A 27,446-nucleotide genomic window follows, 5' to 3' on the forward strand; every position below is an offset into this window, starting at 1 on the left:
GATTTTTTTTAACATTTAGATTCTCAATCTATCTGGAATTTCTTTTTATGAAATGTATGAGGTAATTAAAATTTTCCCTGCAAACTAATAGGCATTTGTCCTGACACCATTTATTGCATCCACCTTTTCCTAGTAGTTAGAAAGCATCATCCAGAGACTAAATAATGCAAGGTAATTGTGTGAGCCTGGACAAGTTAGCTAACCTCTCTGTGCTCTAGATCTCCCACTTGACAAAGGGAGTAACAATAACTGCCCACAGCATTGGCATGACAGTAAAATAAGGATATGGGCATGGAGACACTTGAAAAAGTAAAAAAAATCGTGTACCCTGGATCATCCATATATGGGTGAGGACATTACGATACATTCTGAGGCTGTTTGCCTCATCTGTTCTTCTGAAAAGCCATCCAGATCCACCAAATAATTCTCACACCATTGGTCACATTTGAAATGTAAATGCCAATGATCCATGTTTTGGGGAGACTTGAGCATGGTTTTCAGTAGAAGGGTAGAGAAAGTTAGTGGAGGAATGAATTGGAGGTAGCCATGAATGAAGTATCAGTCTGGGTGCACTTGGTCCTGTAGACTTCAAGAGGACATAAATACCACTGTCAGACTGTGAGTTCCTTGAGGGCAAAGGGCTTGTGTCTAATTCATCTGAACAACCACAGAGGCTGACCAGTAAGTGTCCAGTAAAGTTTCATTGAATTAAATAAATTAAATTCTCCCCATTGGGACTCACTGAGAAGGAAAAGGAAAAGAAGGTTAAGGAAAATGGAATCTTTCATCTGGTCTACCATTGCTTCAAAATATTCCTTACTCTTGCAAGCAATCCAACTTATAGCCATGTTACTGCCAAGAATAATTAGTGAAAATGATCTTTTTTTCCCCTCCCAGTAAATGGCAGCCTTCTTGGTACAGTTGCCCTGTGCCTTATTGCAGTTCTGCAGCTGGGGAGCGGGCTGGGAACCCTATGGGTTGACTCCGCAGCGTCAAAGGGAAGAATCAGGAATCCCGGCTTGCTGGACTCGTGGGGTTCAGCCGGTTTCCCTACAACAGTGTTAGCCAGCACACAGCAGGCAGGGAAGGTGGGATCGTGCCCACCTGGGGAAAGAGAGCTCATGCTCTGCTAAAGAGGAGGCCGGATGCTGTGGTGCAGCATCCCCTTTGGGTCTTGGCTTCTACTTGTCAACTACTCATTAATTTATAGTTTTATAATTGACGTCTTCTTATCTATGACATCTGGGATACAATAGATCCCCCAGCTTGAAATTTCTGCTATTCCTCTGAAGAGCTTTCCTCAGTTCCATAGACAAAGGCTACCTCAGCAGCTGTGCTTCAACAGACCCCAAGTGTATCACACATGCCAAGTATGGCCAAACGTGGGCTTAAGAGGACAGGGTCTGTGGGTGCTGTCTCCTCTGGGCTCCTCTGACATTGGCCTCGTGGCTGGGGTTCTTCAGAATAAAGGTCTGGAGGAGCTGGGGCTGGCACCTGGGCCACTATAAGTGGTGGGCAGACACTGCAGAGGCTTAATCTTTGGACAGTCAATGTGGAATTCTCCTTTGTGCAACTGAGTCACTGAATTAAGCAACTAGAATTTTTTTTAAATTGGTGGGTAGACATTCTGCTCTCAAGTTTTAATATGCAAAATTTAATTTAGTAGGAGCTAGGACTCTAGGTGTTTATATCGTTGCCTCTAGGGTACAAAGCTCACAGCTGTCCCTCTGAGAAAACCTAATCTCTCTACCCTGCCTGCGTGATTGTCTGGGACAATTCTAGGACAAGAGTGGATTCCCAGTTACTGTTATTATCACCCCATGTAAATTAAAACTTAGGGAAGAGAAAATCATAAATTCTCGGTGAGAGCTCTATCTTACAGAACAATGTAAAATTCTTGAGTTTAAAAAGTCTTTAGGAAAGGCTGGGTGGGCACAGTGGCTCCTGTCTGTAATTTCAGCGTTTGGGGAGACTGAGGCCTCAGGCTTGCTTTAGACTAGGTATTTGAGACCAGTCTTGGTAACATAGTGAGATCTAGTCTCTACAAAAAACAAATAGACCCAAACCCCCCTCAAAACTAGCTGGGCCTGGCGGTGCGTGCCTGTGGTCCTAGCTACTCTGGAGACTGAGGCGAGAGGATCTCTTGAACCCATAAGTTCAAAGTTGCAGTAAGCTATGATTGCTCCACTGCACTCTGATCTGGTTGATAGAGCGAGATCCCGTCTCTAAAAAAGGCCTAGAAATTTAATAAACACGAGTTCGATTAATTTTGCGTAATTGAACCAAACTGAATTCAATGGAAGCTGACAATGAAAGGATTTCGGCTCCAGTAACGAGCTCCGCACCTGGCCGGAGAGCTTCTACTCAAGACAGTACCTAATGCTGCCGGAGCACAAGGATATGAGCCGAATGAACCGCACTTGGCGTGGTCGAGTCACTGCACACGCCCGCAAGCGCAGAATGGGACGGAGGTGGGCGTTGTAGCGCGGCGGGCGGGGGCGAGGGCGCTCCCTCGTTGCCCGGCCCCGCCCCACCCAGTCCTGCTTAAGCTGGAGGCATCGCCACCTAGGGGCATGCAGTGGCAGCGGCCACGAAACTGCACTGCCCGGGTTTCCAGCCGGGCCGTTTTCGCGGTCGGGCCCCAGCATGGCTGCCCCCAGGGCTGCGCGCCGGGCAGCCGCTGCGTTCTCTCTTTCCTGGTATCCCCCGGCTTCTGTGCTCTTCTAGTCTTCCCCGGGCCACCCCAGCAGACATGTTTGCCAAGGCCTTTCGGGTCAAGTCCAACACGGCCATCAAGGGGTCGGACAGGTGAGGGAAGGAGCCTGCTCTGCTCACCTGGACACCCAGACAAATCTCGGGCCCGGCTGGCCCATAGCCCTCGCGGGGCTCGGCTAGTCATCCTGGGATGGAGGCCGAAGGGTACAGCCAGGAAAAGGACCCCAGGGGCAAGGATGGGTTAGACACATTTTGAGGGTGAGGATGGAGAGGGAGCCTGATTTATCTACCAAGCTGTCTTTTGGATATTCTAGTGAGTTTAAAAGAAATTGTAATTCATTCAGCGTTTACTGACTGCAGACTGTTTAAGGTATTGTGGAAGATGCAAAAATGAAGAGCCCTCCAAAGAGCTTATAACCCCGTGGGAGAGATAATTGGGGCACCAAGAATTAAAAGAATAGGAGGAAAAACGTCTAGTGATTATGTCTGGCAGGAGACGCGACTGGAAGCTCAGGTGGGAGGGAATAAGGCACATGTGGTAAGGAGAACTGTATTTGTTTAGAGTCTAAATGCAAACTGCATTTAGAATTTCGGAACTAATGTTCTATACTTGTAATTCTTGGTGTCTTGGTCTGTCTAGCTATTTAACCATAACCTGACAGATTTACCAAGCATCTAGGAGAAAGAAGTGGGTCTGAGGACTAGGCATGAAGTTAGGAAGGCACGGCTGAGTTTCTAATGTCAGGCTAACTTGGGTTGCCCACTGAGCCTCAGTTTCCCCATTTATAAAATGGAAAGATATACCCCATGACTGTGAAAATAGATGAGACACTGGATGAAAAAGATAATAGAATGTTTTAGAAGAGTGTGTGAAAAGAGCGCATCATAAGGCAGTCATTCTTTCCCTAGCGCTCATGATTTTGTAGAGTCTTTCAGGAATTCTTGATATTTATGCTGTTCAGGCAGCATTCATGGCACTGGTGTGCTTTCTGCAGGAGAAAGCTTCGGGCTGATGTGACAGCTGCTTTCCCTACCCTTGGAACCGATCAAGTCTCTGAGTTAGTACCTGGAAAGGAAGAGCTCAACATTGTGAAGTTGTATGCTCACAAAGGGGATGCAGTGACCGTGTATGTGAGTGGTGGTAACCCCATCCTATTTGAACTGGAGAAAAATCTGTATCCGACAGGTATGGCAACAGAATGGAGATGGCCCTGGTTATAGTCCTTGCCTAACATCTGCTTCTGTTTCTTCCATTAACCTACCTCCTAGCAAACAGACACAAAATCTTTCAATACCATCCCTAAGGATCTTTGTGGACCTCGTGTTTTTGGAATTGGGTTTTTCAAGACCGTAAACTGCTATGGGAAGGAGAATAAAGGGCTAACACAGAAAGAGAGGTTAGTTGCAAAGGGAAGTTCTGAGATGAGGGAACAATGGCTGAGGAGTTTACATTGAGTTAACTAGGGATAGAGCAGAGGTCTTGAAAAGGATGGAATTGCAGGGCATGTTAAATATGTTTCTTAAAACTATCCATAGCAGGATAATAAATGAGATACTGTGAAAGGAAGATAAGATAATAAATGAGATACTGTGATAGGAAAAAAGCTGGGTTGATTAAGCTGTCTTGGTGGTATACTTCAATCAGATGTCTCACAGAGATTTGTTTAGGCTCTGACTGGTTCACTAGTATTCTTTACTTTTTGTCTTTCTCACATATATCAGACATCCAGTCTCCTTTTCTGCTTTCTATACCTGCTGGTAATACTTTGTCACTTGGTGCTTTTCAACCTCCAGAGTGGGCAGCAACAGTGTAATGCAGTCTCCTTAGGCTACTCCTGCCCCTACGCCCCACTTCCCTGCTATACCTGAAGACAAACACAAAACCTAAGGGTTTTACTGTGATTCACTGTGGAAACAAAGGGAATCAAAATGATTAAACACCAGAAAGTTTTGAAATTTCTTAAAGCCTGGCCTTCTTTTCTTAGGTTACTTGCTTCTGAAGTCCTTAATAAAGCCTCATTGGTTCTCTGCCCCCACTTTTAACCACTGTGGCCATTTTCTGCTGCAATCCAAGTGTCTCTAAACCTCTAGTTTCTTAGGTCTTTGCCTTCCTCAAAGATGAGACCTCTTTGGGCTTCCAGTCATAAGCTTTTCTCTAGCTTTGAATTGAGTTTCTTTTCTGTAGTCTAATTTAGTCTAATTAAAATGACTATCGTGTTAAGTATTTTCAATGCTCTAGGGCATTGACTTTTTGATACTAAGTGCTTTCTGGGTCTCTTCTTGTATAGTGTACATGCTGTGGTCCTATCCTGATCTTCTACCAGCCTTTACAACATGGCCTTTGGTACTCGAAAAACTGGTAGGGGGAGCAGGTAAGAGGATTTTCCTATATCTAGTTATGGACTGAAATCTACTTAGTAAGGGCCAGCTGATTTATTTAACCCATGTCCTGTGCTCATGTGGTTGAAAAATTGAATTTTTCCCCCCGTGTGTGTGTTGTCTCTCACTTGATTGGTTCCATGAGTTCTCTGTGCCTCTCTGACCTTGTTATAAGACTTAAATAGGAGACATGTTGTGAAAGTACTTTGTGAACTACCTTATACTATACTTTAAATCAGTAAACTGAATTTAGGAAACCAGGACAACATAGATCATAGTTTTGTTTTCAGTGCTTTTATTTGACCACTAGACCCCCAAGGGGAGAAGTTCTGATATTCGAGTTGCCATTTTTCATTTTTATTATGAATAACATAGTTGATACTTAATAAATGTTTCTTTGATGAGTGAGTGAATAAATGATGAAGTAATACATGGAGTTAGATGGAGGTAGAATGCAAATTGTAATGCTTTTGTTTTGTTTGCTGTAGATTTGATGCTGCCGGGACTAGTGATGCCCCCTGCTGGTCTGCCTCAGGTACAGAAAGGCGACCTCTGTGCCATTGCCTTGGTGGGGAACAGGTACTGTGCCAGGCAGCTGCGCCTTTGGGGGAAAAACTTAGATAAAAAGAGATTGGAGGGGAATAACAACTTCCAAAGCACATAGACAAAGGATTGAAAGAAAATGTAGGTTCTTCTGGGAAAAGCAGAGAGTGGTCCATTGGGCAATGTACCTATGAGGGGTCAATGCCTCTGGGTTGAGTGTATTTGCTTCTGCTGCTTTTTCTTCTTTTAACGTAAAAAAAATGATTTACAGAAGAGATGCAAAGATAGTAGAGTTCTGACATACTCTTTAACCAGTTTCCTCTAGTGGTTACATCTTATTTAACCATAATCTAGTTATCACAACCAAGAAATTAACATTGGTAGGATACTGTTAACTAAACTGCAGACCTTATTGATGTTTCTCCACTGATGTCTTATTTCTGTTCAAGGATCCAGTCTGAGGTATCAAATTGCATTTAGTGTCATGTCTTCTTAGCCTCTTTTTGTGACTTTTTTGGGATCTTTCCTTGTCTTTCATCACCTTCACTCATTTCCCTATCATCTAGATAGTCATCCTTATCTCTTAATTATTTTTAATAACTTTATTGATATATAGTTTACATATCATATCATTCACCTTTTTAAACTGTGCAATTCAATTATTTTTCATGCATTTACAGGGTTGTTGAACCATTGCCCCATTGCTGCCTTTCTTTTCCTTTTTTTAATGAGATGGGGTCTCACTATGTTGCCCAGTCTGGTCTCAAACTCCTGTCCATAAACAATCCTCCCATCTCAACCCTTTTTTTGCTTCTTAAAAAAAAAAAAAAAATTAGAAATAATTGTATGAACATTGCTGAAAAGTCAAAAGCCCCCTCACTGCCTAATCTTTTTCTCCTAGAAGTAACCATCATCTTGATGTGTGATCCTTGCTGCCCTTGTTCAATAAATATATACATGTGTGTAGAAAAATATGTGGTTTGTGTTTAAAAATACAAACAAAATTATACTGTACGAGGAGGGACTAAAAAAAAAAAAAAAAAAAAAGGAATTATTTTTTGGAGGACCAGCACCTTGTAGTACAGGCTTCCCCTGCTAGTTAAGTGTTCTAGGAATCCATTGGCATCAATATCCTAGCTAGCATTGTAGTGAATTTTTCTGGAGATTCTTTCAACTCATTTGTCCATTTCATGATGGGTGATTTACGAATACACCTGCCCATACCTGGCTGAATTTTTGGTCATTTTTGACCAAAGACAGCATGACCTCCATGCCCCACCCTCCCTATTTACCTGATCTCACCCTGAACGACTTCTTATTGTTTCCCTGAATGAAAAAAGTCCTCAAAGGGAAATGCTTTGCTGTTGTGGAAGAGTGAAACAAAAATGGCAGAAGCACTAAAAGGCATCAAAATGTACGAGTTCAAAAACCGTTTTGAGCAGTGGAAAAAGGATCTCTATAGGTGTATTGCATCAAACAGAGAATACATTGAAGGTGACTGAAGTTTAAGCATGTTAAGAATAAATATTCAATTTTTTATAAATAAATTCCAGGATTTTGGGGTCCTTCCTTATTTATGTTTTTTTTCTTCTTTCTGTTTGTTTACTTAATATAGTGTGGACATTTCCCATGTCAGTACAGACAGGTTTGCCTAATTTTGTATCTGCTGCATGGTGATGGAAGATGTCTTCTCCTGATGGACATTGAGGTTGCCTCCAATTTGTCTCTGTTACAAAAATTATCTTTATTGATGCCACTGGGGACACTGGTGCCAATATTTTTCTAGAGTAGATACTAAAATGCAGAACTGTCAGGCTGAAGATCTTGTCTATTTTCTGTTTCCCTACAAAAATGTTGTATCCGTTTTCACTTCTACTTATATCCGGAAACTATTTCTCTATACTTGCCAACATTGTATATGATGGGTCGTTTTCATTTGTGTCATCCTAGTGAGTGAAAGTTGATGACTCATTATTATCATTATTTATTTTTTATTTTTTTGAGGTGAAGTCTCACTCTGTCACCCAGGCTGGAGTGCAGTGGCACGCTCACGGCCACCCCAGCATCAACCTGCTTCGGCAATCCTTCCACCTTATTCTTCCAAGTTGCCGGAACTCCAGGCACGTGCTCTCATGCCTGGCTAATTTTTGATTTATTGTAGAGACGAGGTCTCATCAAGTCACCCAGACTGGTCTTGAACCTGTGGGCTCAGGCAATCCACTCACCTCGGCCTCCCAAAGTGCTGGGATTACAGGCTGAGCCACTGAGCTCGGCCTATTATTATTATTTTTCACGGAGATGACTAAGATGGACTTGTTATTTTAATCATTTCTTTGAATAAGAAGGAAAGAGAGATTATAGGCATGAGAAGGGTCAGTGTTTAAATCTTGTCTTAGCTACTCATATTCTTCTATTTCCCTTGAACCATTTGGAATCAAACATCTAATAACTTATCTTCTTGTAGTAGAAATTACAGTTGAAAAGAATGGTGGTATCATTATTCCTTCCCACCCCCCAATATTCTATACAAGATGAGAGGAAACTATGTAAATGGATATTTGGCCTGTGCATTTTAGCCTTTAGAATGAAGATGGGGATGGAGCTGGGGATGGTTTGTGGTGGGATAAGGGCATAAGGGAGTTGTTAAAAATGCAAATCATGTTCAAGAATAGAGTTTTCAAACCATTGATTTTTTCAAGGATAGGAAAAAAACTCTTTTAAGAATGGGAAAGTAGTCAGTTCAGTTTCTGTGGTGGGAACTGACCTATGGACACAATAAGTAGAGCCACCAGGCATAGTAAATGTTTAGGTTCAAGTGTTGGGAACTCTGCCCTTGACTCTTCTCCCTTGGACCCAGGCTATTGTGCCAGACTTATGTATCCCCCTCTGCTTTCCAGCTGGCACCTGTCCTTACAGTCTATAGTGATCGATGCTTGAGTATCACTGGGCTGACAGATTTCTCATTTGGATTTGGGGAGTTTTTGTAGTTTTTGTAGTTGTATTTGTTTTTGGTATCCTGGGAACAGCCAGCTCTAAGATACATAGTTACACAGAGCAAGCCTTGTTGTAGAGTCAGTTGAGAAGGAACCTTTCTATTGGCCCCACTGTTTATCTCTTCTCTCTTCCCCAGGGCATCCCTCAGCCTAATTTGCAGCAAATGGATTGCCTGACCTCTAAGCTTCCTTCTAGGATGGCTATGACTTCTTTAAGATAACTTACATTTTTGAAATTAAGGAAGGGGAACTTTAAATATTCTTCTATATCTCTCTTGGGTTTAATTTATAATAGGAGTAAAACAAAGGCAGGGATAACAACAGAGGATTTACTTACTTAGAGGGGTGATGTTTGTTTGGTCAAGGGATTTTGGAAAGGAATATTTATAGGTAATTTGGAGAAAATTGAGACTAGACTGAGTTTAGTTTTGTGATACAAGAGGATCTTCATATTGGTAATGGTGCTTTTGCCACATGTGTGGAAGATGGTCCTAGCATGTGCCCTCCTGCAGACCTCCTCTGACCCTGGTCTTTGGCTTCCTTCTTTTAGAGCTCCCATAGCAATTGGAGTTGCTGTCATGTCTACATCTGAGATGCTGTCTTCAGGCCTGAAGGGCAGGGGCTTCTCTGTGCTCCACACTTACCAGGACCACTTATGGTGGGTACAGAGTTTCTTCTAATTACAGAGGGCCAGAGTGGGTGGGGAGAGTTTGGGGCCTGAGATTCAGAAGGGAGAGTTTTGGTCCCAGCTGCATTCTTAGGCAAGCTGCATGTCCCAGACTTTCATTTACTTGCCAAACATGGAGAAAATAATTTTTTTCCTGTTTAGACAAGAAATTAAAGAGAACTTTGATTATTTTCTAAGTGAATTATGGAATCCTAGACCTGAAAGAAGACCTTGAGGATTGTCTGCTCTGCCCCTCAGTATAGTGATATTCATTTTTGATAGCTCTGGTCAATCCAGCCTTAACTACCCTACACATTTTAGGCATCATCTGGCCCCATGATGGGTACTTCTCAATCCTTAGTTACCTGGATGATAACCCAATTACTTTTATGTTATTTAAATTCCACATTTCAGACTCCTTCTCATTATGGGAGTAATATATTCTGATTGTAAGTGTTGCTTTCTTGAGACATGTACCAGTTTATTTTCTGGTTATTTTCTTATCGTTTTACCGAAATAGTAAACAATGCTTTATTCAAAAGCAAAGTACCTAGTTTTTTAGCTAAGTGCTCTGTCCTATTGGTATAGATTTATCTTTATAATTTTCAGCCCAATCTTGGGATTATTTATTTTACAAGTATTGACCAAGCCTTACTTTGCTAGAGACACAACCTCATTTGCCTGTTTTTTTGTTTTGTTTTGAGCAGATACTTGGGGGCTGATGACTGATTTTCGAGCACCTTGGTTTCTAACTATCATTCTGGGCAACAGTAGTCAAGGTTATGTTGTCTAAGTTGTTTTATCAGCAGCTGCTTCAGTTTCTTCCCAACACTTGAAAAAAGTATTTACGGCATTAACCTGACCAGAATAACCTAAACATACACTTTGGCCTTACTGTTAACAATCCTAATAAGCCTTTCTGCAGCTATTAGTTAAAATGTGGTTTAATTCATATAATCTTGGCTAAGATAAAACCTTTTAGCACTCTGTATGCTCTGCCATGTGACATTGCTGTTTTTCCTGTTGTCCTAAGGTTTAGTGGCATAAAGCAATGATAATCTCTATTCTGCAAGTTAGATTGCATTTTATTTAATACAGAAGCTGCTGATTTTGTAATGCTTGAGTAGTCCAAGTGTTTGTGTTTTATTACGTGCATTGAGCCCTGGGTTTGTATTTCACCAAACTGGTACAACAGAGGCATTTCTTATTGTAGTTATTACATTCAAAATGGTTTTATTATTAATTCAGATGAAGGGAACATTTTGAGAGACTCATCTTAAACTGTTTTTTCTTTAGTCTTTTTCTGAACTAAGATGTCTGTTAATATTATTATTCTTTTGGCATAGGGAAGAGGCGAGACTTATTCTCTTCATTTCAGAGATGAGGAACCTGAGGCATGGAACGTTTCTGGGCCCAGAATTGAAAGTGGGGTTGAGATGAGAGCATGGGCGCTCTGCTCTCTCCTGAACATTCCTGCCTATGGGCTTTTGCTGTCTCTGAACTCCCTGCTGACTCTTCCCTGACCAGGGATGGAGAGTGTTGTGGCTGCTGTGTGATATTTCTGACATGAGATTTTTTCCAGGCGATCTGGAGACAAGTCCTCTCCGCCTTCCATTGCTCCATTGGTCCTGGATTCCACAGATCTCAGTGAGGAGAAGGGGTCTATCCAGGAGGACTCCACCCTGCAGGGAAACATGAGGCACCTGACACTGGAGGGAGAGGAGGAAAAGAATGGGGAGGTTCATCAGCCCTGTGGGGAGAAGTTCCTTTCAGAAGCCTCAGAAGACACCAGCAGTGGGGGCCTCAACCAAGACTCCACAGACAGCAAAACGCTTCAAGGTATGATTCTGGGAGTAGAAGGCCCATCTCCCCTCCTCAGTTTAGGAGTCTGAAGTGCTGCAATACACTTATGACCAGAACGGTACTGAAGCTCCGGGAGGAGAGGGGAAAGTCTTTATTTTCTGTGAGGTGGGTGTAGCAACCCTTTGGACATCTTGACTTAGAGTCCTTTCTACAGAAGTCATGTCTCCCGAGTGCCAGTCTGCCCTGGCATTTGGGCTATTTCTAGCAACAGAGCCCTCTAGGGTTGCTTCTGGCTCTGACTTCTCTGGGTGAACACTTTTGGTTGGTGGGCCTTTGTGGACCCCTTCTCAGGGGTCAACTCTCTTTAAAAGCTCAGTGCTCAAGAGAGTCTGGGAGCTTTGGTACCTGGGAGTAGGTTCCTTTCAGAGCCAAGAGGGGGAGGTGGAGATAGAGCTGGGTTGGGGACAGTTTTCTTGTACCATACCAGACATTCTGTATCCTTCAGGAAGGATGTGGTTCTTGTCATTTCCTTGCAGAGCAAATGGATGAACTATTACAGCAATGCTTCTTGTATGCTCTGAAGTGCCGAGTCAAAAAGGCTGACCTCCCTTTACTCACCAGCACTCTCCTTGGAAGTCACATGTTCTCCTGCTGGTATGGATGGCACTGGTGGGGGCTGGAGGCCAGAGACTGGGTTTCACTCTTGTTCTTTGACAGTAGGACAGGACAGGGTTGATGGGGGACTGGTTGAGGGATATGCTGTGGAAAGGATGAGGTGGAAGGTTGATCTCGCAAATAAGAACTTAATCCTTAGCTTGCCAGGCTATAAAAAACAAACAAGCAAGCAAGCAAAAGCACCCATAAATTTTAGCTAGTGAAAGGATGTTGAAGATATGGAAGGTTAAAGTTCCCAAGATTCTCTAAACACTGCCAGTGCTGTGGTGATACTGGGCTGTCACTCACAAATGGGGTGGCATGTCCTGTACCGGAAGTATCCCAGGGGCAACCTCTTTGCAAGAGGCTTCTTCTGGAGCGTTCATCCCTTCACACTTCTGAAAAGTGGGTGGGCCAAGTTAGGTTTTATCAGGAGGAAGAATTGGTATGAACTCCCCTACCCCATCTAAAACATCAGCCACAGGAGAGGTAGTGTCACATGTGGATAGAACCTGAACTTTGAAGGCAAAGCCATCTGTGCTCAACTGCTAGCTCCCCAGGGTGTTTGAGCAAGGCAGATTCAACTGGTTACTGGGCTTCTCTAAGCCCTAATTTCCATTAATCACAGGATTACTATAAAGACTGAATAGCCTGACATATATAAGTACTCAATAAATGCTATCATCTCAAGAGGTTTGCATGTTGATTTTTACCCTGAGATAAACTTTCTTTTGAGACTCTTCCTCTGATTTTTTAAAGTGGTTTTTAATGCGAGCTTCTATAAGGCATCCGTACAAGTGTGGCGTCTGGAGTATGTGGTGTCTGGAGTATGTAGTGGGATTCTTGGGAATTTGTCCTGACCTTGCTGGGTTACAAGTAATCGGCAAAGGGGTCCCAGAATAATTCTCTCATCTCAACCCCACTTTCAATTCTGGGCCCAGAAATGTTCCATGCCTCAGGTTCCTCATCTCTGAAATGAAGAGAATAAGTCTCGCCTCTTCCCTATCCCAAAAGAATAATAATATTAACAGACATCTTAGTTCAGAAAAAGACTAAAGAAAAAAACAGTTTAAGATAAGTCTCTCAAAATGTTCCCTTCATCTGAATTAATAATAAAACCATTTTAGAAGAACTTCCTGAGAATCCCACTGCTACTGCATATCATGTTTTGAGATAAGATGTAAGTTCTGGGGAAAGATTACAGCTTTTATCAGAAACTTTCCCCCAGAAGCTAATCACTCCAGGGCAGGGGTCAGCAAACCTTTTTCTGTAAAGGGTCGAATAGTCAATATTTTCAGTTTTGCATGTCATACTGTCTCTGTTGTAACTATTCAGCTCTGCCGTTGTAGCACTTATATGACCACAGACAAAAGATCAGTGATGAATGTGTCCAGATCTGGCCCCAGGGTGTAGCTTGCTGACCCTGCTCCATGCCTGGCTACGCTCAGTGTGAACTTGGTGTTAGGTGGAACTTTTGAGGTCACAGAAGTTATCCTGGTCTATGAGGAATCTAAAGCTATATCTAATACAGTAGTGCTTGGTCATATTTGAGTATATTAAATTTAAATTAGTTAAAAGGATATAAAATGTAAATTTCAGTTCCTTGGTCACATTAGTCACATTTCAAGTGCTTAATAGCCATATGTGGCTAGCAGCTTGTTAGACAACACAGGTAGAGAACATTCTATCCTCACACAGAGTTCTGTTGAACAGCACTGGCTTAGAGTTTCCCATGGTCTGCATCCCTCTCTGATGCCTCCACTGGGCAGAAAGTTCTGAAACAGGGGCCTTTCTCTGAATGTAGGAGAGGAAGGCTGAGGAAGAAGCCTTTCTCTCAGTGTCAGGCAAGCCCCATCACGACTGCTTGTTAGCTTAACTTGCCTTTTCCATCTGCCATCAGCCCCGAAGGACAACAACTGGACATAAAGAAGTCAAGCTACAAAAAGGTGAGCAGGTACCTTCTTTGCATGCCCACACAGAGAGTTGTGTAGGAACACACATGACATGAGTCAGATGGACACTGCGGAAGCCCTACCTACAGGGCTCAGGCTAGAATTAAGCTTTTTGATTCCAGATAGAAGGGGGAAAAGAAACTCTCCCTGGGCTGAGGTAGTTGGTGTACCCACTCCCCTTTCCCTTTGACCCCTTTATAACAAATTAGCATTCTGAGTGCCTTCCCATCAGCCTCTAACAGTTTCTTGCTCCTCCGCCCTCAAGGTGGGGCCTCCCAGTTGCGAGTCTGAATTGGGCAGAGACTATCTCATATCCCTGCTCAGTCCTGCCTGCTTGGTCTGGCACATCCCAGGTTCTCAGGATGTGGGTGGAACCAATGAAGTCCCCTACCACTGGCCCTCTCTCCCTTAGCTCTCTAAGTTCCTGCAGCAAATGCAGCAGGAGCAGATTATACAGGTGAAGGAGCTGAGCAAAGGGGTGGAGAGCGTTGTGGCTGTGGACTGGAAACACCCAAGGTGAGTGCAGGTGGCCTGGGCACTGCAGCCCAGCTGACCCCAGGGCACTTGGGCCACGGACTGGGGATTGCCGAGACACTAGTATAAAATGTGTTTTTTCTTTCCTTCTGCTGGGTTTTAGGATCACATCTTTCGTCATACCCGAGCCCTCCCTGACCTCCCAGACTATCCAGGAGGGTAGCAGGGATCAGCCCTATCACCCTCCAGATATAAAACCCCTCTACTGTGTCCCAGCCAGCATGACCCTGCTCTTCCAGGAGTCTGGCCACAAGTGAGTTTTGGAGAGCAGCTCTTGTCTGCCCGCTTGGTGTTCTGGCCTGCAGTTCCTCTCAGCCTGAGTAGTGTTCTTTTGTGACTGGCAAAACCTGCTCTGCCCCATTCTCCCTTTTCCCAAATCCAGCTTCAAGCCTCCTTCCCTGGGAAGTTTCTCTGGACTATGTGAATGAGAGAGTAGACATCTTCTTTTCCTACCTGTAATTATTTTTCACATGGTTGTGCTCACCTCAGTCAGGAAGAGGGAAGAAAATAGAGGTCGAAAGCTGAGGAAAACTCCCTGCTTAGCAGGGAGAGGGCCTTGATTTTGCAGTTTGTCTCCAGGTACAGCTTGAACTAACCCCCCGGTCCCTTCTCACCTAGGAAGGGGAGCATTCTCGGAGGCAGTGAGGTCCGCGCGATCATCATTAACTACGCCAAGAAAAATGACCTGGTTGATGCAGACAACAAAAAGTGAGTGGATGATGAGGAGAACCAGATGTGTCCCATTGGAGAGTCCTCTGTAGCAGATATGGACACACTGGGGGAGGCTGTCAGAGAGGGAGTATAGAAACTCACCTTGTGTTAGAAATAATCAAGTCCAGTTAGTTCTACACCATGGGCTGTGGACATCTAGAGTTACTCTCTGGGGTGTTCAGATCCAAATATGCTGTCAACATTGACTGTAGACTAAATATTATTTCACATTTATCTACCAGTGATCTTCAAGGAGCTATTGTGAGGTATAAAATGTAAACTTAAAAAAACTTTATGAAGTCATCACAGCTTTTTGGTATTATTTTCCATTTTTTAAATTGATACATAATATTTATACATATTTCAGGGTATGTGTGATATTTTGTTACATTATCAAGTCAAGGTGTCTGAGGCATCCATCACCTAGAGTATTTATCACTTCTATGTGTTGGAAACATTTCAAGACCTCTCTTTTAGTTAGTTTGAAGTATACAATGCATTGTTGTTAACTATAGTCGTCCTACTCTGCTATTGAACAGTAGAATTTATTCCTTCTATCTAACTGTATGTTTGTACTTATTGTGATGGTATTTTCTTTCTTTCTTTCTTTTTTTTTTTTAGTTGGGGTCTCACTCCCTGTTGGGCTCATGTGATCCTTCTGCCTCAGCTTTCCAAGCAGCTGAGACTACAAGCGTGGGCCACAATGCCCAGCTGATTTTTGTATTTATTGTAGAGATGAGATCTCACCATATTGCCCAGACTGATCTTGAACTCTTGGGCTCAGGCAGTCCTCTCACCTCAGCATCCCAAAATGCTGGGATTACAGGTGTAAGTCAGTGTACCCAGCCCCATTATGGTATTTTCTTAGTAAGTGGATATGTACGGTAAACTACCAGATGAAGAAAGTTCCAATATTTTTTTTTCACTTTAAAAAGACATTATCGGTGGGGAGGGGAAATAAATAAATAAATAAATAAATAAAAAGACATCATCATGATAAAAAAAAAAAAAAAAAGTTGGGGCTACCAGCCTAATCTAATGCTCTCATTTTATGTATTGATTGATTGATTGTAGAAACAGAGTCTCCCTATGTTGCCCAGGCTGGTCTCAAACTCCTGACCTCAAGCAATCCTCCCACCTCAGCCTCCCAAAGTGCTGGGATTATAGACCTGAGCCTCTGTGCCCAGCCTAATGCATTCATTTTAAAGATCTCTGCTTCCTTTCTTCCTTGCTAGTCTACTGTGAAACTAAACCTAGAAAACTGTGGTCATATGATTAGTTAATAGCAGAACTAAGCAAAGAATCCTGATCTTTAGACTTATTCCGTCCCACTTTCCCCTCTACCACTTGCTTCTCCTCCTAGGAAAGCATACTTGCACCTCCCAGCCATAGGGTACTGATGGTCTGTGGTTCCATAATTGATTATGATTCTGAATGACTATAAGTGACATACAAGAGATAAATTCTGAGTTTGCACTTGAGTCAGAAGGGGCGAGTCTGGAATTGCTTTATTGCCTCTTCTTTCCCTGTAGTCTTGTGAAATTGGATCCCATCCTATGTGACTGCATCTTGGAGAAAAATGAACAGCACACAGTCATGAAGCTTCCATGGGACAGTCTCCTGACCAGGTAACATGCATTGGCAGCTTTCCTATCTCCTGCCCTTGATAACTATCACACTGAACTTTAATGTTGTCTCTGTTTTAGTCTCTGACTTACTTTCTTTCTGTAATTCATACCATGTCCATCTGCATAAACACAGGCCTGTGTAATTTTGATATGAAGGATCTTTGGAACAATTTAAGCCAACTCAGTATAGGAGAGGAAGAAAGAAAAGGAAAATTAATTAAGAACATCAACAAGATTTAGAAGCAAAAGAAGACTGGGGGAAATTGTCTTAAGTCTTCAAAGGGAAGATTCTTAATATTCCATTTTTTTCACAGAACCATACCTGAAAATAGTTTATATCAGGAGTTGGCAAACTATAGCCCATGGACCAAAAGCTGACCTGCCACTTGTTTTTGTAAATAAAGTTTTATTGGAACACAGCCATACTCATTTTTGTGTTGTCTATGGGCTGCTTTTGTGCTATAATAGCAGAATTGAATAGCTGTAACAGAGACTAGATGGTCTACCAAACCCCAAATATTTGCTGTCTAGCCCTTTATGAAAAAATTTTGTTGATCCTGACATATGTGACAGCAAGAGAAAATTTGATTAGGGAAAAGGTAGAAATTTCTGTGCTAAAGGTGTTCTATAAAACATATCAGAAATATGAAGCAACACTTGGAGGCAGTAGGCTGGTAAGGTACATTCTTGAGACAGGTCAAGACCCCCACAAAGCATACTGGGCAGAGTCTCAGAAGGACAGGCCAGTAGACAATTTCCAGAGGCTCAAGTCACTGATGTTCTTTTCCCTGAATCAGTGAAATCTCAACTTTGGCTGCACTTCGGGGAACTTTAAACATATGGGTGCCTGGTCAGAGATACTGATTTCATTGATCAGGGCTGCAGCTCCCTGGGTGATTTGAATGATTCCCATGTGTAGCAAAGGCTGCAAACCATTGCCCTGAGATTTCGGCTTACACCTAACTGCCTGCTGACAGTGGGGTATGAGGAAATGGTTTCTGTTGGCTTTATTATTTTACAACTTATAACTCCTATTTCAGATGTTTGGAAAAATTACAGCCTGCCTATCAAGTGACCTTCCCCGGACAAGAGCCCATTGTGAAGAAAGGGAAAATCTGTCCAATTGACATCACTCTAGCACAGAGAGCTTCTAATAAAAAGGTAAGTTTATTTATTTATTTATTTTGAGTTGGAGTCTCACTCTGTCACCCAGGCTGGAGTGTAGTGGCACACTCATGGCCACTGCAGCCTCAACCTGCTGGGTTCAGGTAATCCTCCTGCCTCAGGCTTCCACATATCTGGAACTACAGGTACGTGCCACCATGCCCAACTAATTTTTTGATTTATTGTAGAGACGAGGTCTTGCCATGTTGCCCAGGCTGGTCTTGAACCCCTGGACTCAGGCAATCCTCTCACCTCTGCCACCCAAAGTGCTGGGATTACAGGCATGAGCCACCGCACCTGACTAAAAAGGTACATTTAAAAAGACAGTGTTTGAGGATGGTGATTTAATATTCCTGAAAAGTTCTAGTCTTTCTAATATGATTAGATGTTTTATTGACTTCAAACCCCTCAAAGATTGTTTATGAAACACCCATGTTTGACTGCCTGGGCTTGGCCCTGTATAAAACAGGTATAGCTGACTCTCCTCATTCACTGCCATCTAGGATTTTGTGCTAGGAAACTTGCTAGAGCCTGGTTCCAAAAGTAAACAAGATTTTTTTTTTAAGTTTTTTTCTTAAAACCAAAAGAATATGTATGAGCTTTCAATTTTTACATATTCTTTCACCTCTTGGGCCTTGCTCGATGAAAATAATTTGTAAATTGCTGAAGGAACTGAGTGTGTTTAGTTTGTCCACACAAAGGTGGAGGGAACCAATGACACCTGTCCTCAATATGTGGAAAGCTGCCCTCTGGAAAAGGAGTGTGCCTATTCTTTATGCCTTGAGAAGACAGAAGTAGGATTATTGGATAGAAATCCCAGAAAGACAAACTTGAACTCAAAGTAGAGAACTGTCTAGTCATATAGTTATGAGCACGGGCTTTGGATTAAACATGGGTTCAAATGCAGCCTCTGCCTCGCTGCTTGACCTTGAGCATGTTATTTAATCTCTTTCTCTGAGTTTCATTATATGAAAAATGGGGATAATACCTACCTTGTAAGGTGTTGTGAGGATCAAGGGAAGGAATACACATGGGGGAAGCCCTTAGAATAGTGCTGGGCATATAAGCATTCACTGAGAACCAGTAATGAGAGTCTTAATAATAATTAGCAAACTAGCCACTACTTACTGAGTGTTTAATTATGTGCCAGGCACTGTAACTAGGCAATTATATATATATATTAGTTTATTTAAACACTAATTTTTAATTAATAATTACAAACAGAAGTGTCCAGAATTAAAATTGGTGCTTCATAAAATCGGGAATTATTTTCCGGAGGTCTGTAAGCAAAGATTAGGTGACCGCTTGTTGGAGGAAGATATAGTTGGGAGTTCATCCTCAGGTGGGGTCTTGTAATAGATGTGATTTTTTTGAAGCATAATTTTTTCTTCTTTTTTTAATCTCAAAGTCACATACTTATCACTTGTGAAGTTGATAAATAATAGAAAAATACATGTGTTGTGAACTAGATACCTGATATTAAGGAATTATTGGTCATTTGTTTTTAGGTGTGATGGTTTTGTGTTTATGTTTAAAAGAGCCTATCTTTTGGCAAACATACTGAAATACTTATAGATGAAATCCTCTGTTATCTGGGAGGATTTGCTTAAAAGTGATACAGGAGTAGAGAGTGGACAGTGATGAATCAAGTTGGCCATGAGCTGATCATTGTTGAAACTGGTGAGAAGTAGATAGGGCTTCATTAACTATTCTATTTTATTTTTTTTTTTTTGAGTTGGAGTCTCACTCTGTCACCCAGACTGGAGTGCAGTGGCCGCTCCCGGCTACCGCAGCCTCGACCTGCTGGGCTCCGGCGATCCTTCCGCCTCAGCCTTCCAAGTAGCCGGAATTACAGGCATGTGCTACCACGCCCAGAAGATTTTTTGATTTATTGTAGAGATGAGGTCTCACTGCCCAGGTGGGTCTCGAACCCATGGGCTCAGGCAATCCACTCACCTCAGCCTCCCAAAGGTGTGGGATTACAGGCTGAGCCACTGAGCCCGGCAACTATTCTATTTTTACTTATGTTTTAAATTCTCCATAGTAATAAATTTTTTTTTAAGTATATATGTGAGATAGGGAGTGTCTGTCCCACTAAATATATAACATATATATTGGATTTAGTAGAGAAAATCATTTTAGAAGAACAAAAATAAATCTTTTGGATAAAAAAACACCAGGGTTATAAGGGCAGTGAACCATCAGAGAACATGGGGATGAGGAGGCTGCTGAGATTCTGGAAGCCCTCTGAAGGGGAGAGCCTGTGTCAGTCTTCTGTCTCCACTGTCGCTCCAGGTAACTGTGGTCCGGAACTTGGAGGCCTATGGTTTGGACCCATACTCGGTGGCTGCCATCCTCCAGCAGCGATGCCAAGCTAGCACCACCGTCACCCCTGCCCCTGGGGCCAAGGACAGCCTGCAGGTGCAAATCCAGGGAAACCAGGTCCACCACCTCGGCTGGCTGTTGCACGGTGAGCATCCCCTCTGAAGAGGAGAGGATTAGTCTACCTTGGCAAAGACCTTTCCATTGACTCAACTTGGTGTAGTTATCGTGATACCCATCAAACACATATCCATTTAGTGTTCAGCAGCTAGCAAGAAGCAGAACCAATGTTTGAACCACAGCCTTTGGCACCTTCCAAATTCAGTGCTCTCTTCTTTTTGTAAGTCGTCTTTACTTTTTATAAGAGTTCTTAAGCACTCAGACTGTACTAGGCTGGGCTTTTTGCAGCATCTCTCTAAATCCTAATGATGCTGCAGAACTGTTATATGTTTTACAGAAAGGAAATTGAGGTGCAGAGACTGCTATGCCCTGAGACTATCTCTTGAGTGCTATGGCTGGGCTTGGAACTTTTTTTAGACTCCAGAGTCTAAGTTCTTTCGACTAACTCTGAATCACCCAGCCTGCAGTTTGTCCTCAGTTTAAACCAGCCTCCACATCTCTGCCAAGTCAACTTTCTCAGACAAATATAATCACATCATTTCCCTCCAAAAAACTGTTTACGACTCTTCATTGCCTTCAGAATTAACTTCTAAGCTCAATAAGCTAGACCCTCCCAGCCTGACGCTATTCCTTCTCGGAGGCTCTCTCTGGCAGCCATGTTGGCCACCTTGCTGTTCCCTGGATTCTCCTTGTATGTCACCCTGGCATGCTTTCACCTAGTTTGGCTCCTCGCCTAGCATCCCTCTCACAGCCCAAGTCTGCCTTACCTCAAAGGCTCATTGGCCCAGCTCAGGGGTCATGGGAGGCCTGTCCAAGAGAAGGTCACATTTCCCTAAATTAGCACTTTTAAAATTGCTAATGTAGCACTTTCCAATTGTGTTTATATTTCTGGTTAGTGCCTGCAGCCTGGCTATTTTTTTCTAATGTGTGACCCCCTGCTAGACTGAACAGAAGCCTTGCCCTTTCCATCCCGTTTTCATCCTCAGGGGCTGACACTGCAGATGCGCAATAAGCAAATTTATTCATGGTCTATGGCAGTACCTAACAGTTAACTCCTAGAGTTGAGCCCTTTATGTGGAGAACCCCATAGGAGGTGCTGAGGAGAAGTACACAGGAAAAGAGATAAGCACACACATGCATTTTCTCATGAAAATTTATACATGCCTGAAATACACCTAGAAAGTAGCGATCAGCGTGAAAATTACTGAAGTACACACGTTAGTCTTGAGGTATAGGGATAAATGCTCCATTCAGAAGTTGAGTTTGAGCTGAGTGTAGAAGAGCAGATCACATGATGGGAATTCTTGCAACAGAGGCTTGACAGTGGCTTAGAGGGGCTAGGAGGTCAGCTGTGCCTTAGGGCCCTTGGGGTCAGAGCCACAGAGACAAGGGGGGAGCACTGGAGGGACAGCAGGGGAGCGGGGTCATGCCCCACTGAGGAGTGTCTGCTTTCTGAATTGTAGAAGAGTATCAGCTCCCTCGAAGACACATTCAAGGCCTAGAAAAAGCCCCCAAACCTGGCAAGAAGAAGTGACAGATTCTTTGTTTCATGCGGTGGATCCAGTGGAATTGCAAGCTCTGGGCTGGTAATTTTATGAGCATTTTCATCTTTTGCAAATACAACATGTAATTCTTTACAAAAATAAATTTTTATTCTAATCTAAATCTGCCTTCCCTCCTGTTTCTTCCGCTTAGCTAAAATGTTGTACTAACTTTCGAAGTCAAAAGCATTCTAAAGGGACAGAAGAGGCTCCGGTGGCGTGGCTTTTCCAAGGGAGCTTCAGTGGCTTAGTTCCTTTCCTGCTTTCAAGGCCTAGTCAAAGGTCAGGCAGGTGGGGCTTCCTGTTTTTAAAGCCCCTCCACTAAATACTCCACAGCTTCTTGCCCACCTGTTCCTAGTACCTAATTAAACTTCTAGCCCCAAAATAGATCCTTCTTCTGTCTAACCCAGCTGTTTTGTCATCAGTTAAAGCAACAGAAGAAAGAATTGACCCTACATTGCAACACAGTTTAGGCTAGATAGAAAAATAAACAATAAGAGCACAGTAGGGCACAGACTGCCAGTGACTGGTAAATTTGTGATGTTACTCAAAGGTGATAGCTTTGTTACAATGAAGAATCTTTTTCTTTTTTTTTTCTTTTTTTTTTGAGTTGGAGTCTCACTCTGACACCCAGACTGGAGTGCAGTGGCCGCTCCCGGCCACCGCAGCCTCACCTGCTGGGCTCCGGCGATCCTTCCGCCTCAGCCTTCCCAGTAGCTGGAATTACAGGCATGCACTACCATGCCCAGCTGATTTTTTGATTTATTGTAGAGATGAGGTCTCGCTGCCCAGGCGGGTCTCGAACCCGCGGGCTCAGGCAATTCACTCACCTCAACCTCCCAAAGGCGCAGGATTACAGGCTGAGCCACCGAGCCCGGCTACAATGAAGAATCTTATCAACAAATGCCCTCTTCACCCCCAACTTCTTTACTTGGGTGTCACAAAAGAGGTCCTTAGTTGGTCTCCAGAAGGTTCACGAACTCTCTGAAATGGTGCACAAGATTTTATATGCTAATTTGCCTAAGAGAGGAACCATGCTTTTGTCAAATTCCCAAAGGCTCACTTGATGCCAAAAAGGTTCAGAACCACTGCTCAGTTCATGGAAGTCATTGCTGTGACCAGAACTCTCCTTGTACAATAGGAGGGAGGACGAGCTGAGTTGCGTTCCTTGAGTTCTTGAGTTTTACTATCAAGAAACAATTACACTTCAACTTCCTTATTTCTTTCTCATCTCACTTTTTTCCAAACTGAGAAAAGAAAGGCTTAAAAAATATCCACAGTATCCACAAACTACCCATTTGAGGTTTGAAAAGGAAGAAAGGGATGTGTGAAAATGTATGTATGGTGCCTCCTACCTTTTGTTATCAGGCCCAGAATAGGCCCTTTCACTTGTAAGTACACAAATTTCACTAATCCTCTCTCTACTGGCATGAGAATATGGAACTGGAAAAGGGATTTCTAGAAATTGACCCCAAATGGGATCCTATTACAACAAAGCCTTTGACCAGCCAGAGCCTGATCAGCACAAGTATGATATCTATAGCAGTGATGAATTATGGTCCTTATATGAATACAAATAACTTGTAGTACTGTGCAAAGTTATTTCACAAACACGATTTGTTATGTACAATCATGGAGGGATTGGAGGTTCAGAGAGCTTGTGTCTTCCCTTGTTAATCCCTGCTAAGGACACAAGGCCAGTAAGTGGTGGGGCCAGCTCTAAAATGAACATCTCTTAAATGTGGTTTGACCCAGAATTCTGCCACGACACAGTGCTGTTGAGACCTTGCTTTGAATGGTTTTTCCAGTAACTGACACATTTGCATTGAGTCATCTTCCTTCTCCCCCTTGAGAACAACATAGGGACATGTAAGAAGGTGGAGTAGAGTTAGAAGGTGGGGTAATAGGTTCTTTTCTATGTGCTAAGCCAGATAATCTATATCGAGGTAAATGTATAACCTTGAGCTTTTTAACCCCATGAGTTTTAACCACAAGAGTGTCAATGAAAACAAGCAACTGATTTATTTCCAGGTTTTTGGCAACATCACTGGACGCTACACTTCTTGGGAGTCTAGGTGAACAAATGTTACACATGTGCCCATTCTTGGGTAGTTTTAGGAATGTCTGTTGGATATTCATACATTTTTTGGAGCCCATTCATGGCATTGTGTGGAAGGCATGCAAGAATTTCTTTTTAATAACTTTTACAGGGTAATTTTCATGATTTCTGAGATGTCCCTTTGATGGGAGTCTGAGAATGCTCAAGTTAAAGGACTGTTTTGGTCATCAAATCTAGCACTCTTCCTCCGGGTGAAATGATCTGAAACTTTCAAGCACATATTTCTATCTATCTTCTTTTTAAATAATTCCAGAAATAGAAGAATCACTGTCCACCTCAATCACCTGTCCTGGTGTTAATCACTCTTAGCTCCAGAAAGCTCCTCCTCTCTTCTAACTCACTATCTCCTTCTGAATAAGTCCCTTGACTCCAGCCCTGTGGAGATAAAGAATAGCTGGTCACCTCGGCAGTGCCCTCCAGCCCACACATTTGGACAGTTCTCTCCACTTGATTTGAACAGCAACCTTCATTCTTCTGCTCACTGGCAGATCGGACTGCCAAGAGGAGTGTGATCGTCTCTGTTCCCACCCTCTCTCTCTGACTCCCAGTTTCCATAAGGTGAGGAGGTTCAAGAAAGACGTTGCCTAGATGAGTCATTTTCACAACAAGCTTTTATTACTCTTTTTAAAACCCATATAAGAAAGACATTTAAAAGGAAAATATCCTCAGAACAAACACATATACGCTGAACAACACAACCATAGAAGGCACTACCAGCAGTTATACCCACCTCTGGGAGGGAAGGAATACTCTACAGATACTTTTTTCAGAGGCTTAGACCTCAGTGTAGATCCTGGGTCTCACTGTGCTTTAGATAAAGTCTGAATTTTCCCCTAATTTTCTCATTTCATAAACACCCTTATCTTTTTATATATAGCTATATGCCTTTATGTATGTACACACACACACACACACACACACACACACACACACACACACATATATATATATATGACTTGTTTTTTCCTTCTCAAAAATAAAATAGCCATCCCCATAGAGGGCGATTCTCAGCAGCATTCACAGCGGTTGCAGCGGGAGCCATGCCTTCTATTAACGTTAGAGACATGCAGGACGAAGGAAAATGACTCTCTACCTGCTCCCTTTGATATACAGCAGGGGAAGAGAGTTTTTAAGGAGGGGAGTGATAAGGCTGAGCATGAGATGGCAAATAACCACAATTTTGGGGGTTTAAAAAAATCTCAGAGTTGCGAGCTTATGTTGCTTTTGCAGCTCTGAAGACTACGCACAGTTCATAGGACAAGGGGTCAGCATTCCTTCTGGGATCAGGGACAGTGTGGACTCAGCCTGGGTCAGGGAGGGAACTTCTGAGGCTACATGAAGAAGCCTGGGCTCGAACCAACCCAAGAGGGACTTGGGAAGGCAGAGGACAGCAAAGAAATGGTTTCTCAGAGGCTAGATTGGGAAACCAGCTCTGCTTTGAAAATGACAAGTCCTTCTCCCTCTGCACTGGAGTGTCTTTGCAGTCCTGGCTACTTGCTGGGATTGTTTGGCTAATTGATTTTTCAGATTCAACCTAAACAAGAAGCCAGTACAAATGTAGAGTCAGGAATCTGATCCTCCCTGTCATCATGGTCTGCTGTCACTTCTTGGAAGTCAACACTCATCACCCAGATGGGAAGGAGGTCTGTGGCCCTCACCCACACAAGGAGTGAGGGCTTCCCTGGCACTGTCTCCCACACTGCTGTTGTCCACTTCACAGCAGGCGCGAGCCAGTGGCAGGGCTTCAGGCAAACCATGCTCTGCTCCTATCTCTCTCTGAAAACAAAAAGGCACTGAGGTCAACAGGGAGGCCAAGCCCATGGGCTCATGGAGCGAGTGCATGAGCAGCTGGCCGGTGCTTCAGAACAGAAAGGACTCCAAGTTGACCGAGTTGGAGGATCCCCCCTCTGTAATCAAGGCAACTCCTTGGGCAGCACCTGAAGATTCCAGAGTCCCAGTGGGAAGAGGGAGGCAGTGCTGGAGACCGAGGGGGGAACCCAGGCAGCCCAGGCCCTCCTCTGCTCTCTAGTTGGGGGAAGGCTGAAGATAGCTGGGAAGTGTTTCTCTGCATCACTTTTTGGCTTTCTCCATCTGCCTGATTTCTGTACTCAGCAGGAGACTTTTTAAATGGCACATGGCTGGTTTCCCTTGGTGGAAACACATGTCGAGGGTGGTGATATCAAATTCAAATTTGTAACTTAGAAAGTCTGCTGACAAAGATGTGACAAAGTACCACATGCACGCAGATATATGCCTTTGGGTTGATACGTGCACGGTCTCTTGGGCCATAAGGGCAATGGCCCTGGCAGGCTGCAGCTTCTCTGGAAATCTTTGAGCCCACCTTGGCTCTGGTGCACCTTACCCTGAGCATCGGGGCCAGTGGCTTTACGAACTCTCCCTTAAGCATGAGCAGCGGGCACTGTGGGGCAGTGGAGACAGTCCTTTTATGAGCATTATCCTGCCTTCAGGGGCTTAGCTCAGACCTACTGAAGGAATATGCTACAACTTTTCACTCATAAATAAAGGTGTTGTGGGTGGCAAATAAGAGAAACTGAAGAAGAATCAAAGCCAGAGAAAGAACGTAGCACTCTAAAACTTTTCTTCCTTCCTTTGCCGGCTGGTGTGAGAGGTTCCAGCTGGGTGACGAGAGGCAACTATTTGGTTTGTGAAAGGCTTGCAGACTGAGAGAGGCTGTTCATTTCACACGAGTTCTGATCCTTGGCAGAGTCTGTGGTGGGGCACAGCGTGGGGGCGGGCAGGAATGAACCCCTGCACAAACACTTGTCCATGGAGGAGACTCTGTGCCACAGCTGGGTGAGCACAGACGCACCCGCCAGAGGTGTCCTGAGAAAAAGTGTCTATTGCAAAATAATAATAATAACAATAAATCTGAGCACATTGGGAGGAGAGGAAGCAGGACCGGTTACCCAGGTTTGCCCTGGGATTCTCTTAAGGCCTCCTCTAGTTTCTGCCTAAACTTGTCATACTTCTTCTGTACTTGTTGGATTTTGTCCTGCTCTTCTTTTTCCAGGATTGTTAGGAAGTTCTGGAGTTCAGGGATGGAGAAGGCGTCCCACTGTGAGGCGATTGGTGGGGAGAAACAGAAGAGGATAAGGGTTAGAGGTTGACATGACCCAAGGGGTCCTGCTGCTTCCTCCTTCCCACAGTTCACACCGTGATTCACACCAGTTTGCTACCGAATAGGCATGAAGCTTGGCTTTTACATGCCTGTCATACCAGCAATGAGATTTCAAATCTTGGCATCTCGTGACCAGAAATTGCCAGTCCACGAACCATGTATTTGCTTAAAGAATCAACAATCTTAAAGCCTCTGTGCAGCAGCTGAGATCTTGACAGCGATACTTGACCCTCCCAGCATGCAGACCCTCGAGAGCAGGGGGAAGAGAGTGGGACTGGGACTCAGAAGACTAGTTTGAGCCTGACTTCATCTCTTGCCAGTCATGTGATCTTGAGTATCACCCCACCCTTCTCAGCCTGCTTTCTCATCTGCCATGGACTTGGGGTATCAACTTCCCATAGTTGGCAGAGCAGATCGTGCTGGTCAACTCAGGCCTGTCTGGAAGGGACCTGGCCTGTCAGG

At 43.5% G+C, this 27,446-nt stretch overlaps 2 protein-coding genes across 3 annotated transcripts in view; one reads left to right on the forward strand and one right to left on the reverse strand.

Moving 5' to 3' along the window:
• The first annotated feature begins 2,582 nt into the window (after positions 1-2,582).
• EIF2D (eukaryotic translation initiation factor 2D) lies at positions 2,583-21,850 on the forward strand. 2 transcript variants are annotated; one of them, XM_008055698.1, is made up of 15 exons: positions 2,583-2,808; positions 3,711-3,901; positions 5,004-5,087; positions 5,583-5,673; positions 9,181-9,288; positions 10,880-11,136; positions 11,637-11,754; positions 13,655-13,700; positions 14,119-14,222; positions 14,344-14,493; positions 14,859-14,948; positions 16,484-16,579; positions 17,620-17,740; positions 20,039-20,213; positions 21,649-21,850. In XM_008055698.1, the coding sequence occupies exons 1-15, from the start codon at positions 2,753-2,755 to the stop codon at positions 21,717-21,719; spliced, it is 1,758 nt and encodes a 585-aa protein (XP_008053889.1). In that variant the 5' UTR covers positions 2,583-2,752; the 3' UTR covers positions 21,720-21,850. The 2 variants fall into 2 exon arrangements, with proteins under 2 accessions (XP_008053889.1, XP_021566878.1); XM_021711203.1 differs by lacking the exons at positions 10,880-11,136; positions 11,637-11,754.
• Positions 21,851-24,757: 2,907 nt separating this feature from the next.
• The window catches only part of RASSF5 (Ras association domain family member 5), a 30,267-nt gene continuing 27,578 nt past the window's right edge, over positions 24,758-27,446 (reverse strand). Inside the window, exon 5 of the mRNA XM_008055700.2 lies at positions 24,758-26,921. Within this exon, the coding sequence (XP_008053891.1) occupies positions 26,769-26,921 (153 nt within the window). The 3' untranslated portion in view covers positions 24,758-26,768. The remainder of the gene's footprint in view (positions 26,922-27,446) is intronic.

This window comes from Carlito syrichta, unplaced genomic scaffold, assembly GCF_000164805.1.
Source record: "Carlito syrichta isolate Samal-C Ts95f unplaced genomic scaffold, Tarsius_syrichta-2.0.1 Scaffold301930, whole genome shotgun sequence".
Classification (NCBI taxonomy): domain Eukaryota; kingdom Metazoa; phylum Chordata; class Mammalia; order Primates; family Tarsiidae; genus Carlito; species Carlito syrichta.

Excerpts from the sequence above, each read along its gene's own strand:
- EIF2D (XM_008055698.1), top strand. The coding sequence starts at position 2,753 with ATGTTTGCCAAGGCCTTTCGGGTCAAGTCCAACACGGCCATCAAGGGG. Across the intron at positions 9,289-10,879 it reads ACTTACCAGGACCACTTATG|GCGATCTGGAGACAAGTCCT; the intron begins GTGGGTACAGAG and ends GATTTTTTCCAG. Across the intron at positions 11,137-11,636 it reads AGACAGCAAAACGCTTCAAG|AGCAAATGGATGAACTATTA; the intron begins GTATGATTCTGG and ends ATTTCCTTGCAG.